We start from the raw sequence: 17,199 nt of genomic DNA, 5'->3' as shown, positions 1-17,199 counted from the left end.
TCCCCCATGCAAAAGCTGGCCCTCAACTCCTGCATTGTCGTCAGTTGCCATCAGCCATTTCTACCCCAAACATCGGAAGCATATTCTCGAAAGCCATGGAACAGTCCCGTGTCGGGTCTAATGGGGCATCTCCAGAGCTCCTGGGCACGACCAGAAGTTCTCGGAGCTCAAACGGGGCAAAGTGAGGAGTTCCGAGCGGCCACCATGCTGGTATCCTTCGAGCAGGCGAGTGAGAGAGCTGGGTTCATCTGCTCTGGACCTCCCACACCAGGATCTCGTTATAGGAAGCTGTGAAGAGGCGCCTCCCGGAGGGGGTGAAGCGGCAGAGGCCGACGGCATCGTCTTGGCCGGCGTAGTCCTGTTCTGTCTTTGCTGTGCGGTCAATCAGCCTCAGCAGGTGCTCTGTGGGGGTAAGCAAAGCTAGAGGCCAAGACTGGCTTTTCTGTAGGAGAGCCCAGGAAAAAGTGCAGTCCTCCACACTGGGTAAGTCATTCACTTCCTGAGAACCTCAGCCAAGGCTGGTTTGGGGGTATTCTGACAGGAGGGGGGAGGACTAGGACACACCTACAAGAATATGACAGCAGCCTACTGAGATCGGGCCCATGGCCTCCATAGTCCAGCATCCTGTTTCACACAGTGACTTGCTAGATGCCTCTGAGAAGCCCACAGGCAAGAACTGAGGGCATGCCCTCTCTCCTGCCTCAGAGCCAAGATGCCTCTCAATACCAGTTGCCGGGGAGCAACAGCAGGAGAGAGGGCTGGCCTTCATCTCTTGACTGTGGGCTTGTCAGAGGTGGGTAACTGGGGGAAACAGGAGGCTGGACTAGAATGGCCTTGGACCTGATCCAGCAGAGCTGTCCTGATGTAGCAACCTCTGCTGGAGGAAGCACAATACCTGGTGCCCCTTAGCTTGCTCCTTGTCTAGGAGCTACCCTCCTGCAGGGTCTTCAGAGATCAGCCCTGGCTGTCTATGTGCTGAACAAACACCCAGACTCACCGTTGAAGCCAACAGCCAGGACGCAGGCAGCAGGAGACAAACTCAGCGACGTGGCAAAGTAAGGCAGGGGGACCTTCTCCACAACCTGCACACAAGCAAGGAGAAGTTCCGACATGTTAGATCCAAAGGATTGGATCCCAAAATAACTTGTTCTGGAGCCGATCTCAGACAAGTGACCGAGGAAAACCGTAGGCACCTGTTTCTGCAGCAGGCTGTAGAACAAGACCTCCTTCTGCAGCCCAAAGCCCATGTAGACGATTGTGCTTTTATCCCAAGGGCAAAAGGCTGCCAGGCTGGGAGGCAGAGGGCTGGGTACCTAGGAGAGGAAATGCAAGAGGGGAAGTCACAACCAGCTGTGTGTACGTTGGAGCAAATCCATTCCATGTTCGGAGACTGGAATGAATTGTGCAAAGTCTGGTGAACTGACACACTATTTACCAAATCTGAGATTTCGGCCCCGATGAGGGAAGCACCTTCCCTCCCCAAGGACTACAAGTCTCACTCGGCAGAACCTCTTTAAGCATTGAGTGGAAATTAACCCACCATTTGCAAAAAATGAAGACTTTAAAAATGAGGACTAGGAGCTTTTCTTTTGTAACCAAACGGAGAACTTGCATTCTGTTGCAAAATTCTTTGCTTCTGATATTGCAATCACACTTCTTCCTAGATTGCCTATAAGGCCACTGAAAAAGAAAGGTACATTGGTACTCACCGTGAAGGTGTCTTCTGGCTGGTGTAGAAGAGGTCACCCAAGCTTGGGATTACATCCCCCCCACATGCTCCAAAAGGCAGGAAGTAGTCATACTTGAAGATCCTTAACCCAGTGCATGTGGGCGGATCTCCTCAGTGCTTAAAACAGCTCAAGCTACGGAATGAAAACCACAGAACACAACACAGAATATACAACAATATACAAACAATAATGCGGAGAAAGACAGAAAAACTGTCCCCCTACAACCAGATCATCAGCTCCAGCCTAACACAACCCGGGGGGGCCTTGGGTGACCTCTTCTACACCAGCCAGAAGACACCTTCACGGTGAGTACCAATGTACCTTTCTCGGCTGGTGTAGGAGGTCACCCAAGCTTGGGACATACCACAGCACCAACCACGGGAGGGAAAATACCCAAGCTGGAGCTATTGACCCAGAAGGACCTGTTGCAGGACCCTCCGACCAAATGCTGTTCTGGCAGCTTCATGTTCATCCAACTTGTAATGCCTTGAAACTTCTTGCAAATAGAAAACTTCAGAAGGCTGAGCTGAAATATCTCCCGGGTGTCTAGCTTTCTACTTAAAGGGAGGTGCTTTACTTTTTAAAAAAATGCAACTTCAAAGGTTATACCCCACCCAAAGTCTGAAATGGTACAGTCCCGTTTAACCTTCTCCACCCCAAGGTTTTTATGTACAGAGATCGCACCTGCCACCTGGTATTGGAGGAACCCTCAGTCCTGTGAGCCCCAGTGTCTGCAGCCGGAAATGTTACAACCCAGACAGGTTTACCACCTCAGTGAGGACTAGCAACATTGCTGCAGTCTGTCAGGCATGGCATGGAGATATACAGAACCAACCAGAAAGGGCGGGGGGGGGCAGTATCGTGCGATGCAATGCCAAAATGGAATAACCTGATACTGCTATGCAAATACAATCAAAATAGCATATGTGTTACAGTATGTTACAACATCTTTCAATCTTGCAATAAAATATATTTTGTTAAGAACAATCATGATGGTCTATGCTGGATTAAATACTGCCGGAGATATCCCAGTCCCTCAGCAGCAATTCTCATTCCAGACCTCTCCATTTTCACTGGTTTTAGATAAAAAATTGCTGACAGGTTTCTGCTTATCCCTCCACAACCACAAAGGCTAAATGCTAAATTATCATCTTATTATTGTTATTATCATTATTATTTTAATATTCTTGTATTGCTGGTCTACGACCGAAATAAAGTTTTTACACCTTTCTGCTTCTGCAGCAACCCGAGACGGAAGGAAATGGCACTTACTTCATCTAGGGATCTGGCATCCATCAGAGTCACAATGTACTCAGAAGGTCCCACGAAGGCCAGGAGATGTCCGTCGGCGCTGATCGACAAGGCATCGGGCCCGTGGTCAGCATCTTGTACCACCACATTAGCTGGGGAGTGAGGCAGACAGTTGTTCAATGAGAGGAAACAAAGGAGGGGAGGAAATCTATCAAGTCACCCTAAACAAGAGCCTCCCCATCTCCGGCAACTTTTAAAAAGGCACTGAAGACACATTTATTCACCCAGGCTTTTAATTAGATTGATAGTTCTAATAGTTTTAATATTGGGTTTTAAATGTTTGCAATGATCTCAATTGCCAATTGATTTAATGTTGTAGATGATTTCAATGGTAAACCGCCCAGAGATGCAAGTTTTGGACGGTACAGAAATATTTAAAATAAAATAAAGTAAATAAAAATGACTTGAGCAAAGGGTTTGCATGAAGGTCAACTCGTGAAAAGAGACACAGAGTGTATTTGCACCAACGCCATTCGCATGAGGAAACCCACAGAGACCACCTTGTGCAGGAAAATCAGGGCAAAGCTCCGTAATAGGAACTTCTTTCCATGCCCCCTCTCTGTTAGGAAGCAAACATAAGAGCAGTGGGCCAAACTGTGCCCCACTCAGGGGAAGGGCTGCAGTGCAAAAAGGAAGATTTAGATCTCCCTTCCTCCCTCCCTCTCTGATCCAAGACTCTAACCAGTATATGCCACAACACCCCTCTAGATTTCCATTCTTCCGTTCTGCCATCTAGGGACTTCCACCGACAGGCTGGAAGAAGATGGCCTCAAGAGGCAAGGATCTTACCCAGAACTCGGACGATGTGACTTTTCTGGACAGCACAATTATAAAGAGCCAGGGTCCCACGAGCGCAGCAACTGTACATGAAATTGCCGTCTGGGGAGAAGATCAGCCCCGTGATTGAGTCGTGGTGTTGCCTAGAGGACACCGAAAAGGGGGAAAGAAAGCTAGGCACAACGGAGAAGTGACTATGAAGGTTGAAACCAATGCAACAGTCCACACATTGATTGCAAAGTAATTGCTTAGGACCTCATCAGTTGAGGCCTGGTTCCTTAAACAGCAGGTGAGGTGATTGACCTGCCTGGACTGACCCATTTCAGATTTTTTTTTTCCAGGCTTCACCATCAAGCCTGAAAAAAGGAATCAGGCAGGTTTACACAGTGTGTCTTTTCCAGTTTCCCACCAGAGGCGAATAGCCACCTACATCCCTAACAGGGGTTCCCAAACAAAAGCCACTGTGGCAGGGAATGATGGGAGTTGTAGTCCAACATCATCTGGGGACCCTCGATCCAGAAGGAACCTCCCATTTCAAATGACCATCGCCAACTCCCGTCATTTTGGATTCATACACACAAAAATATTCAGGACCTGAACTCCGAGACAAACGTACTTGTGTTCCTCAAGCAGCTTTGAGGCAGCTAAGCTGATGGTCCTCACCACGCCGGTATCGAAGCCACAAGCAAAGATCTGTTGCGAGGGGTGAAAAGCCACAGTGCGTGGCATTTCGTCCGAGGCAGTGAATTCATACAGCTGTTGGGGATAGATGTGCATTCCGATTAGACAGAAGGCAACCAACAGGCAGACGCCAAAGAGTTGAGCTGAAGTTCAGAGGAGCAAGGGGCAAATAATGCCTTGATTACAGGTGGCCCTCGTTATCCACGGTGCCGTCACCCACAGTTTTGCGTATCTGCCGTCAGGCAATTGAGACCTAACCTCGTTATATGTTGCTTGGAAGCGGGGTGGGTGGGTAAAATTTTGCCAATCCACAGTTTCTAGGTGGCCGGAAATGACCTCCAAGGTCATTTCTGGCCACCATTTTGCTGAACGGAGCCATTTTGTGGCTCTTTTGTAAAATAAACAATTTTTAAAATCCCTCCCCCACCCCATGATTTTTCACAGAAAACCTCCAGAACTGGGCGTTTGCTGGCGGAGGGGCATTGCTGGAGACCTGGAGAGCATGACACGGTACGTTCTTGCTCTTACGATTGCCTTTTAAGCCTCTCTTTTAGCTCCAGGAACCTAACCCCCCCAATTCCCATTCACTCAAGATCTCGTTATATGTGGTTGCGTTATCCACGGTTGTAGGCGAGAACTGAACAAAATTGTTTTTAGGAAGCCAACATGAATCTGCATACATTTTGAGAGGCCTAAACGGCAACTATCAATATTTATATACCACTTCTCACTGCAGCTTACACAGAACAAACAAATAAAATGGTTCCGTGTTCCAACAAGGCTCACTATATCTATCACAAACCAACACAGACCACCCCAAATATAAAGTAGATACCAGCAACAACCACTGGAAGAATGCTGTGCTGGAATTGAATGGGGCTATTCACTCTCCTCCAGCTAAACGTTCTCCCCCAGAAGAGAAAGGTAAAGCTGTGCCATCGAGTCGGTGTCGACTCCTGGTGCCCACAGAGCCCTGTGGTTGTCTTTGGTAGAACACAGGTGGGGTTGACCATTGCCTCCTCCCGTGCCTTTCAGCATCTTCCTATCTCGCTGCTGCCCAATATAGGTATTTCCCATAGTCTGGGAACCCTGTGGATCCTGTGTCCACTGGCTTCTCAAATGCCATTTCCATCTATGTGCAATTCACACACTGAGAGCAATGTTTTGGATGCCAGCTGTTAGCTAGGCACATTATTACTCCTATTCCTATTTAACGGTGAATGCAAGAGAGAGTCCCTCTCCATCCATCGAGCTTTCTGTGGATTCTCTCCAACATATTTTTGCATTGACCTCTGGTCGTAGGAGAGAGTGCAGTCTTGAGAGTTAGGCAGAATGTTTCAGCCTGATGAAGGGTTAGAGAATGTGTCATTCATCCTTTTAAAGCCAGGGCTCCATCTTGGACACACAGACAAAGGGTCCTTTGAGCATGCACAGAGTTCTTTTCTCGCTGCACCACCACCACACCACCCTATTGGCCACCAGCCACCACGGTCAGAGGCTTGTATAAAGGAATAACAAGAATAGCACTTTTATTCTCAATCCCCTTCCTAATGACCCTAATGGTGAAAATTGGCACATGTTTGTAGTAGTAGTAATTGCAGCCTTGGGGGTAGATTCTGGCCAAGCAGTGCCCCTTCAGATGGGAATGGGGGACCAGAAACACATTTGGAAGGCCCCCTTTTCATCCCTGAAATGTCGGAAGGTGTGTTTTTCAGGAAGCATCAGGGCAAGTGAGATGTCCCTCTAGATGGTGAAGGCAGACCCACTTGTCCATGGAGTCCTCTTTGGAAGAGACACCACTCCAAGAAGGAGGCCGTTGTATTTGGGACCCAGAAAAGGAGGGCTCCTCCTTGGGTCCTGTGGGGTTCACAGCAGCAAAGAAGGGAGTCTTGCAGGTGGGAAGGGTCTCCCAGGAGGGATTTGGGAGGGTGCCCCTCTAGCCATGGTGGGGAAGATGGAGGCCTCTCATGGGGGACAGGGATGTGGCCGGAAAGGGAGAGACCCCCAGAAGAACCGCAGGGGCCCCAGAGTTCCAAGGAGGGTCCTCGACCTCAGAGGACCAACGGCCGTTGAGTTGGCAGTTAACTGGTGATGCGGCCCCCTTTGTGACATCACCCGTCGCTACGGGATACTGGGGCAGGAATCATCGCTGACTCCCTTGAATGCATGTGAGAGTGAAAGAGAGAGGGTGTTTGAGAGAGTGTCTGTGGCCGCGAAAGGTATTTAGAGAGTGATTGGGCGCGATTGAGAGAGTGAAAGAGGGAGAGATTGAGTGTGAGACTGAGATTAAAGATCAGAGAGCTCTTCAGAGAGAAGCGGGGATTTATTTGGGGTAGGGAGGGGGAGGGTTTGTTGTTGGGGTTAACTGTTGGGGTTCGGGGTTGTTTGGGATAGGGAGGGGGAGGCGGTTGGGCAGGGTTCGTCGTTGTTTCTACTTGTTGCTGTTGGTTGTTAGTCTTAGGTTAGGTTTAGGTTAGGGTTCAAGTCCGTAACTGGAGTACAGCCACGAGCCTGTGGATCATGTGAGTATTGACTGATTCATTTCCAGTCTAAACCATCTTATTGGAGAAGCTATTTTATATTTATATATATATATATACACTCCACTATAAATGATTAATTGGTTTTATATTTTAATGTTTTATATTTGCTGAAAGTGTGTTTTAGCTTTTCATGTAAATGATTAATTGGTTTTATATTTTAATGTTTTATATTTGCTGAAAGTGTGTTTTAGTTTTTCATGTAAATGTATTGTACTGTTTGGTCAAAGACCGTAAATAAATAAATACAGATAAATACAAATTTATCAAAGCACTTTTTAAAAAGTTTTAGCCCAAGGCCTGAGAAGACAGGTGTGTCTAAAGGGATTTGGGGGAGGCAGCCAGAGATGCAGGAGCTCCTCTGTGGACCGGGAGCCCATTCCCAAGCCGGTCCGGGGCAGCCCCAGAGAAGGCCTGGCCCCACACGGCCCCTTCTCCAGCACCCACTCCCTGCCTGCGTCTCTCCTCACCTCAGGAGCCCAGGAGGGATTCGCCATTCTTTAATGGGCAAGCTCTCCAGCCTGCCAAGGGTTGGGAGATCTCCCTTCTGCACCTCCCCAGCCCAGAGCTGTGCCCCGGATGCCCAAAGGGGCTGGGCCCAAGCCGGCAGCCAGCTGCCCCAAGAGCCACCTCGCTGACTGAAGAGGGCTAGCCGTCTTGGGCTCCTGGCATCCCCCTCCTGGCGGCCATGCAGGGTTTCCCCGCCCCCTGGGTCCCCCCTATCCCATGCCCACCTTTCTGCCCAAAGGTCTCGTTCTCATGCTCTGCCTGCTCTCTTCTAGGCTGCGCAGGCTCCGAGCCCTCCTGGCTAGGCGGTCCAGCCGAGTGGCCCCCCTGGCCACCCCAGGGGAGTCTGCAGCCTCCAGGCCAGCTGCCCCCCGGAGGTGGTGGGTCCTGTGCGGCCGCACCAACCGGGTGGGCCCTGCTCCTTCGCTGCCACTGGTTGGGGGCTGCAGCCGGCCAGAGCCAGCCGAGCCCCCTGTTGAGGATGCTGGAGGTGAGGAGGGGCCCCAGTTGGCCGGGGGGGGAGGCAAGGGGGTGGCCGGGCTGGTAAGGGGCCCCACTCACTCTCCTGCCTTCTCCACCTCTTCCTGCAGCTCCAACACCCAGCAGCAGCATCAAGGCCAGGCTCCGCCTTGTGGATAAGGCCAGACCGGAAAGTGAAGAAGAAGGGAAGGTATGGAGAGACCCCCTCCCAGAACTCCCCCAGGGAAGCCCAGAGCCGTGTCCAGGGGGGTGGGGTACCAAGGGACGGCAGGGCGGCTCACATGAAAGGGGGCCTGCCATCCAAGGGGCATCCTGCCCCACTTCACGGCCCCATTGTTTTCCCCTTCCAGGACCGGAGGGACCGGGTCTCGTTCCTGAAGACCCTGATCGAGGCCTGCAGGAACAGCCTCCAGAGAGGGGAACGCCGCCTTCCCTTCTCAAAGGGTTTGGCAGCCCAGGCCGTGCTGGTGAGTGGTTGGCAGCTGGGGGGCGGAGGCCTGGATTGGGGGGAGTGGGGTGGAGGCAGCCCTTGGAACAGAGCCAAGCCCAGCGGGGCAGGGGGGTGGAGCTGGGGCAGGTCTCGGGGAGCCCCCCCCATGGATCGGGGTGACTTTCGCCTCCCTCTCTCTGTTCCCTCCCAGGAGGAGATGGAGTATACCTGGGAGGACCCCCTGCCTCCCTACCTCTTCTCCCTCTGCGCGGAGGCTCTCACCTTGCTGAGGTACGTGGGGGACGGGAGGGGTCTGGAGAGGGAGATGTGGGGTGGCCAATGGTGGGAGGATGTTTGGGAGGGAAGTCCGATGTAGGGAAGAAGCAGTGGGGGACCCGGGGGGGGGGACATGGAAAGGGACCAGCCCCTTGGTCCTCCACCCCCTTGGCCCCAGAAGGTGTCATTGAGGACTCCCTCCTCTGGGCAGACGGCTTGAGTGCCACAGGATCCGGCCCCCTTCTCCTGCCCTGAGTCCTGGGGAAGCCTTGGATCGGGGCACTGAGGGAGGGGGCGGAATCTCCCCCCTCAGCCCTTTCCTGGACCGCCTTCTCCCCCCGCCCCAGCGGGATTTCTCATCGTTCCCCTTTCCTTGACAGTCGGATGAAGCCCTGCTTCTGCCAGAGCAGGGAACATAAAATCATCTCCGGCTGCCTGTTCTGGATGAGCGTGATGCCAGAGCAAGGGCCACAGCAAGACCAGGAGGTGAGTATGGAGGGAGACCCCACCCCACCCCACCCTGCCCCACTGCTGCCCTCCTAGGCAAGGAAGCTGGCTGGGGGGGTCTGGATCCCCCAAGATGGGCAGAGGGCAAGCGGGGCTCTTCGGAGGCCCAGTGGTGCCTTTCCCCTCCCTGAGGGGGGCTGCGACCCCCTCCAGCCTCCAGAAGCCACACTCTGGCTCCCTTTCTCCCTCTCAGGACCTGTTTCTGCCACCTGAGGAGGCCCTGCAGGGCCTGCTCAGAGCCCTCCTTTCTCAAAGGCCCAGCCTGGAGCACCTCATCCATATCACTGAGGTAGGTAAGGTGGCGTCTCCCAGCCACGGAGGGACCATCCCCTGGTCCAGTTGGGGTCAGCAGGCTCCTCTGCCCTTCCTGGTTGTGGGTAGGGGTAGGGTCAAGCATGTCGGCGGATAAGGCCTCGACTCCCTCCCGGTGGGCAGCGTTCAGATGTGCAGCCCCGTCCTGGCACCCTGAGCAGCCAGGGAAGGGTATTCCATAGGCGGGCCCCCACCCCGAAGAGACCCTCCCCCCCACTCGGCTCACCTGAGCTGGGAGGGAGGGGGCATAAGAGGCTCCCTGGTAATTTGGGTAGCTCATTCGTGAGGACGACGTAGAAATGTTGGCGAGAACCACCTTGGAGATCTTTCTCTGTCTTGGGTCCCCGTTCTCAGCAGCCAGGCAAGGGGGCTGCTGGTGTGAGGATTTCGACCACGGCTGTGGCATTCTGAGGGACCTTTTCATCCTGCAGGCCATTAATAGTGAGGTGGAGACCAAAGACGAGCAGGAGGAGGCGGTGGCAGAAAGGGCTGGCTGTTTGCTGCTTGATCTGGCGACTGGGCCGCCCTTCTACTTTGAGGTAGGTATCCCCTTGGGTCCGGCATCCTCCAGTCCCCCCTCCTCCAGCTTCAGGGTCCCCAGAAGAGCTCTGACAGGCCTTCGTCCTCTCTCTCTCTCTCTCTCTCTCTCTCTCTCTCTCTCTCTCTCTCTCTCTCTCTCTCTCTCCAGGCAGAGAAGATCAAGCCCCTGCTGCCCTTTGCAGTTCTTCAGGTGTGGAGGATGGCAGCCCAGGCCAAAGACCAAGACAGCACTTCATCTAGTGAAGGTAGCATCCATCCCCATGGAAACGGGGCAGACAGAGCTCCCTCCCTGCTCTGGGCCTAGGCAGAGCTCCCTCTGGGCCCTCTGTGGGTCTCCGAGGACCCCACACGCTCCTCCACCCTTGCCTCCAAGTGCCCTCCCCAGAGAAAGTGCCTTCGCTTCCCAATCCAGCCCTAGGGGGAACATGGCGCTCCCTGAGGAAGGTCTTGTGGCCAAACTGCAGCTGGGGAAGCCGTTTCTCTTGTTTCCTTTGGGAATTCCATCCCAGAACCTGCCTCCATTTCTCGGGGATGGGGAGGGTCCTCTGCCCCTTTCCCAAACCAAGCCGTGCTCTCATGAATTCTCTTGTCTTCTCTCCCAAACAGAGGACCTGCTCCAAGATGTTGAGTTCTGGGATGACTGAGGGCAATCAGCTCATGGACACTGGACAAGCTTGTGGCCAAAATCAGGTGGGGATGCCATTTCTCTTGCTCCCTTTGGGAACGCCAGCCCAGAATCTGCCGCCATTTCTCAGGGATGGGGAGGTTCCTCTGCCCTTTTCCCAAGCCCTGCTCTCATTGCAGATGCTCCAGGGCCTCTGTATGGAAGAGAAAGAGGGAGGAGCTGGAGGAGCTTACTCCCCTCCTGACCTCTCTGGCCCAGAGCCCTTGCCATCAACATAGAGGATTCCCTCTAAGAATTTCTTTGCCTGATAAGGCAAGGGCATGTGCTGTTGAGACCGTGACCTCGTTCCCACAGCTGGCCCCCACGGATTCATCCACACAGCGTCATCTCATCTTCTTTCCCAACCAATGGACTTCTTCCTGGCAAGGAATGTGGTTTTTACTTCCATCCATGTTGTTGGTTAGAGGAAGTTACAGCCCTACATTCAAGAACGGGAAACAAGAAGTGCCCGAGAAACAGCCCACACGGTCCATAGAAGGGAGAGAGAAATCTAAGCAAGCAAAAATCCAAAAATATTCTAAAAAACAGGAATGAGTAAGTCTTTTCAGTTCCTTTAGAACCTCGAATACATTTGTTCCTCTGGCAGACATCTCACCAGGGAGAACTATTTCTGACTCTATCCCTAAATTAGGTTCTGTAACTGAGAGAATGGAAGCACCAAATCATAATGCTGAGATTGGGATATCCTTGCCCACAGCAAACAATTCTCAAGCACAAGTAGGAGGCTCTCTAGAGGCTTTGTTTAACAATGCAGATTCATCGTCTATCTTGAGGGACTCTCCAGATCCTTCTGGATTAGATACTGCTACAAATGAGGTTTATGACCAAGTTAGATCTGCTTTTTCAGGTTCATCTGCCTCCTTCTGCCTCTTGACAGCTGAAACAGTGATAATCATCAGTCAGGTTTCTAATCAATCGGAAACAATATAAAGGATTTGAAAGGATCAAGGGAGAGAGGGAAGCACCAAATGATCCTACTGATTTAATTTTAAAAACATCATACTTGCTGCAGGGGGAAGAGATTTCTCCCTTAAAACCACCGGTGTCGAAAAACCAGAGAAATGATAGAAACATTCTTCAACAGTGATGCTAAAGGAGGAATTGACACAATTCTCTGAAGCAAGACCCCAAGTTAGATCTGCATTTTCAGGTTCATCTGCCTCCTTCTGCCTCTTGACAGCTGAAACAGTGATAATCATCAGTCAGGTTTCTAATCAATCGGAAACAATTTAAAGGATTTGAAAGGATCAAGGGAGAGAGGGAAGCACCAAATGATCCTACTGATTTTATTTTAAAACCATCATACTTGCTGCAGGGGGGAAGAGATTTCTCCCTTAAAACCCCCGGTGTCGAAAAACCAGAGAAATGATAGAAACATTCTTCAATAGTGATGCTAAAGGAGGAATTGACACAATTCTCTGAAGCAAGACCCCAAGTCAATTTCTTAGATCTAAAGTCTCATCGGCCATAGGTGGACAGAATTTTCAAAATTGGGATCATCTGGATCCCATCCATGAACATCACAAAGTGATCCTTGACCCGGAGTTTATGAAACAGGCAACATGACTACTGCTTGAAAAGGATTGTGAGGCCCCTGCTTTTAGGCTGATTGAATGTGAAGAAGCTCTACGGAGTAATGAAGTGAAACAGGTTAAATCAGAAGGTCACCCTGTGGTTGAAATTGGTGACCAAAATGTGTGTCTTCTTGACTCATTTACAGTGGGTATTGGAAAGAATCACCCCCTTTGATAGACCTTAAATTCTGGTTCCCTTACATCCTGAAATGAAAACACAAAGAAAATTCCCTTCACCAGCTGTACTTATCCAATGCAACCTATAACATCCAACTGAAAAACATCACAATTACAGTCCAGAAAAAGTGTCAGAAATAAAAAACAAGAATTACTGAGATTGAAAAAGGATCACCCCCCCAATGTCAATATTTTGCTGAACCACCTTTTGCTTTAATAACAGCCTTGAGTCTGTTGGGATACTTCTCTATCAACCTTGCACATCTAGACGGAGCAATATTTGCCCACACCTCCATACAGAACTGTTCAAGTTCGGTCACATTGGATGGTAGGTGTTGGTGGACTGCTATCTTCAAATCTCTCCACAGATTTTCTATGGGATTTAGGTCTGGGCTCTGACTGGGCCACATGAGGACGTTCACTTTCTTCTCCTACAGCCACTGTGTGGTCAATTTTGCTGTGTGCTTCGGATCGTTGTCATGTTGAAAGGTGAATCTTCTGCCCATCCTCAACTGTCTGGCAGAGGGTAGCAGGTTTTCTTCCAGAATCTGACGGTATTTTGCCCCATCCATTTTTCCTTCTACCCTAACGAGAGCCCCAGTCCCTGAGGCAGAGAAACACCCCCACAACAGGATGCTGCCACCTCCATGCTTCACTGTAGGTATGGTGTGTTGTGGATGGTGAGCTGCGTTGGATTTACACCAGTGGTACTGTCAGTTGAGGCCAAATAGTTCAATCTTGGTCTCATCTGACCATAAGACCTTTTTCCATTTGGCATCAGAATCTTCAAGGTGCCTTCTGGCAAAGCTCAAACGAGCTTTAATGTGGCCTTTCTTGAGAACTGGCTTTCTCCTTGAGACCCTCCCGAACAAGCCACATTTTTTCCACATGTTCACTGAACCCTTTAAGTTCAACACCATTGGAAAGACAGCATTTGTGGTCTCAACCTTCGTTTGAGGCAATGGAGGTGATTCTGTTGGATTGAATGGACTCCCTCTGTCAATTACAAGTTCAGAAGAACCAGCACCCAATAGAGAAGGAACTGCAATTCATCATTTGGACGTAATTAAGTGACATGTAACATCTGTGAGATCTGAAAGGCTTTTGTCTTTGATAACATGGAGTATGGCTGGTTGGAGGTCTAAGATTAAGGATGTCTCCTTGATGGAATCGATTTCAGATTCTGATTTTGTGATGCTCCAGGGAACATGGTTGGATGAAGAGCTTAGTCTAGATGGTGTTATCTCTCTCTCTCTCCCTGAATGCTGTTCCAGGCGTAGGGAGAGGAAGATGATATGGTGGGTGAAGCTGGTTGGTCTCCACTGCTCTTCAAGCAACATTTGCTCTTAGCAAAAATATGTCATTTGTCCCTACAATCAGACTCTGTGCCAGAGGACTGGGAAGTAGTTAACAAAAAAGGACCCGGTGGTGGGGGGACCTGGAAAACTACAGGCCGGTTAGCTTAACTTCTGTGTTGGGTAAATTGATGGAAAGCAGGCTTAAGAGCAAAACTGGTTAAGCACCTAGAAGAACAGGCCTTGCTGAACCAGCCTGGCTTCTGCAAGGGCAAGTCTTGCCTCACTAACGTTTTGGAGCTATTTGAGAGTGTCAACAGCATGTGGATAAAGGTGATCTGGTTGACATAATGTACTGGGGCTTAGCGGTCATGGGATAAGGGGAAAGGTTCATGTGTGGATTGGTAACTGGTAGGGCTGGGAAAGACCCCTGTCTGAAAACCTTGGAGAAGCCACTGCCAGTCAGTGTAGACAATACTGAGCGAGATGGACCAAGGGTCTGACTCCGTGTACGCCAGCTTCCTATGTTCCTATGACACTTAAGCCTGGTTTTAATCAGTTACTGTTGTGTAAACCTGCAGTCCCTTGAACACACCCTGGCAAATGAGTGTCATCTTTTCCAGTCTCTTATCTGACTCTCTTTCCAGAAAGCCAGTGTCTCCTGAAGGCTGGTCTCAAGGAGGAATTCATCTTCAGAGAGTAAGCTGTGCATTCTTGCTTGTTGTACTTAATTGCTCCAGCTTCCAGTGTTCTGGAGTCTCCTGTACCACAGCAGTTTTAAAAGCGGGAGGAGTCTTAAAAGCCAGTTAAAATCTCAGCTTCCTGGATGTTCTGTTACGTCATAAATGGGTTCCAGAGCTTGACCTGGAAGCCCTCAATGCAGCAGCATCTCTGCTAAATCTAAGCAGGTCTGGGTGTAGAGGTCCTTGGTCCGGTGGTAGCAAGCATTAATTGTCCCACTTTGCTAAGCAGGGTCCACCCTGATTTGGATGGGAGAATACACATGTGCATTCCCCTTCGGGGATGGGGCCACTCTGGGAAGAGCAGAAGGTTCCAAGTCCCCTCCCTGGCAGCATCTCCAAGATTGGCCTGAGGGAGACTCCTGCCTGAAACCTTGGAGAGGCTGCTGCCAGTCTGGGTAGACAGTACTGAGCTAGATGGACCAAGGGTCTGACTCGATACATGGCAGCATCCTATAGATAGAAGACCATTTGGGATCTTAGGTAGCCCGTCCCGTCCCCTCTTAAGCTGCAACAAAGAAAGGTATGATATAGATGTAATATTTTTCCAACAGGAAGACTTGGATTGGCATCACATCAGCCTTGGCTCTGCTGCTTGTGCTCAGCGTGATAGGAAACGTAAAGTTCCTCTTCTGCAGCTCCCGAGAGGAACGCAAGCGTGGCGGATATACCTACTACCCGCTGCAGGACATGAATGGGGAGGCCGGTCATGATTGTCCATGGGACAAGGAAGACCAAGTGGAGGATGCCTGCGCCCCACCTCAGCCTGTGACAGCAACGCTGTTCTTACAAGAGAAGCCAGAAGACGCTCTCCGTGGCTCAGATGTATGGGCACCATAGCTGAACATTCTGGAGGTCTTCCAGTGCAGAACCTGGCTGCTTCTCTTCTAGGCTATTCCCAAGGCTATTCCCTTATCAGCTTTTGTCCTAAAGTAGCGTGCAAAAATGTGAAACACACACTGGAACAGAGAACTGCATTCCGGCAGGCCTCTCCGTGAACGTTTTAGACATCTGAAATGTCTTTTCTGCACCAGCTAAACAGATAGCAACATTTTCTAGGTGGATTGATGGGGATTTAGGGGACGCTGAGACTCCTCCTGCTGCCAAATTAGGAATGTTGGAGAGACAGGCTGCTGGGCTTTCAGTCTGAGAGCGCCCACCAACGCAGCCTTTTAAGTTGATCTAGCTTTCAGTTGGTTGTTTGACTTGTATTTTACTAACACTTCGAGGCAGGTGCCTCTTTAAGGATGCGGAGACAAGTGAGAGGTGGCTTATTACCATGTAATATTTGACAAAGGCAAAACCTCACGTAGAAAGAATGGATTTCTTAACCTCTTTCCCCTTTTTGTAATTTTTTTAAAAAAAATGGTCATCTGTGCCATCTATCTGAGTCCCATGAGTTAACCAAGGTTTGTTTAATGACTACTAGCCAAGAGGGCTCTTTTAAAAAATAGTCTAGTGATGGTGGCTAAATAGAGCCTCCAGATTCAGGAGCAGTGTGCCTCTTCATTCCAGATGCAAACAGGGGATAGCCATCACACCAAGTGGAAACAATATCAAACATGCATAGATCTGTGGATGGTTCTAGTCCAGTGGGTACTTATTTTCTTCTTCGTTTGCTATATGAACTGCTTTGAACGTTGCTTTTGTTTTAAAAGCAATGTATAAATACTGTATTCTTAATCATAATGAAGTTGACTCTTAGGCCTTAATGAAGATGGCTTAGGCCTTTAACTTATCACATCAGAATTTTTAAGTATTTTGAAAGATGTAGATTTACTTCAAGAAGGTCAGCAGCCTTCCAGTTAATTTATTTTAAAGTTTTTAGGCCTGTCTGAGCCAGAATATTTAAATCTCTTGGTTCCCTTCACACCTCTTTTTGTACTGACTGCCAAAGACTGCGGGTTGTGCCACACTTGAACCATGTGTCTATGTATATATTTCAGAATCTATTTTATTACCTCTAATAACTTTTATGAAAGGCTTGAACAAACCTGGTCTGAAGGAATCAGCTTTTTATTGGGTATATCCAGTTTTGTATTACTGGAATCATCCTTTGATCAGTGGTGAGTTAGTGGGCAAAGAAGGGAAAACATGGTAATTTCATGCCAGGATAGGGGGAAATGTGTCTCCTTCACCTTTCTGCTAAGAGGAAACAGTATTCCTAGCTTAACCTGCAGTATCTGATACATAGAGGGGAATTATTTCATTCCCTTTCTGCTTCTGAAGCTTTAAGGTAAGATCTTAAGATCACATCCTCCTCTTGCTGTATTATGTATGTCTTTGTCTTGACCTTTTTTAAAGCTAGAAAAATCAATCTAGATAGTTTCAAGCTACTGTTTCCATTACAAAAATAACCTACAAACTAATCCTACATGTTCCCACTGGCAAGAGAACATCCGCTGTGAATGTTTAATGCTGTGAATGTGTAAATGTTTAGTGCCATACTTACCAAAAATTCATCAATACCAATCAGAATTCTTAGATATAGCTTCTGATTCCGTTACTGGAAAAGTGATACCATGCCCGATTCCTTGGAATTGCCCACTCAGACGACTCATTCCCCTGGCTAAAGGGCTGTATGCACACACATATATTCACCCACCCTCTTACTGAAAAATGCAGGGATCAAAAAGG

At 49.6% G+C, this 17,199-nt stretch overlaps 1 protein-coding gene across 1 annotated transcript; it reads right to left on the bottom strand.

Moving 5' to 3' along the window:
• Positions 1 to 265: 265 nt before the first annotated feature.
• Positions 266 to 8,101, bottom strand: LOC128336813 (WD repeat-containing protein 90-like). Its single transcript, XM_053277024.1, has 8 exons — positions 7,774 to 8,101; positions 4,435 to 4,574; positions 3,831 to 3,961; positions 3,003 to 3,133; positions 1,541 to 1,680; positions 1,194 to 1,313; positions 998 to 1,082; positions 266 to 402 (listed from the first exon to the last, which is right to left on the bottom strand). The coding sequence occupies exons 1-7, from the start codon at positions 7,798 to 7,800 to the stop codon at positions 1,040 to 1,042; spliced, it is 732 nt and encodes a 243-aa protein (XP_053132999.1). The 5' UTR covers positions 7,801 to 8,101; the 3' UTR covers positions 266 to 402; positions 998 to 1,039.
• Positions 8,102 to 17,199: the final 9,098 nt, after the last annotated feature.

This window comes from Hemicordylus capensis, chromosome 13 (genome assembly GCF_027244095.1).
Source record: "Hemicordylus capensis ecotype Gifberg chromosome 13, rHemCap1.1.pri, whole genome shotgun sequence".
Classification (NCBI taxonomy): Eukaryota; Metazoa; Chordata; class Lepidosauria; order Squamata; family Cordylidae; genus Hemicordylus; species Hemicordylus capensis.
The sequence above is the reverse complement of the archived record's forward strand: the minus strand, read 5'-3'. Positions and strand labels throughout refer to the sequence as shown.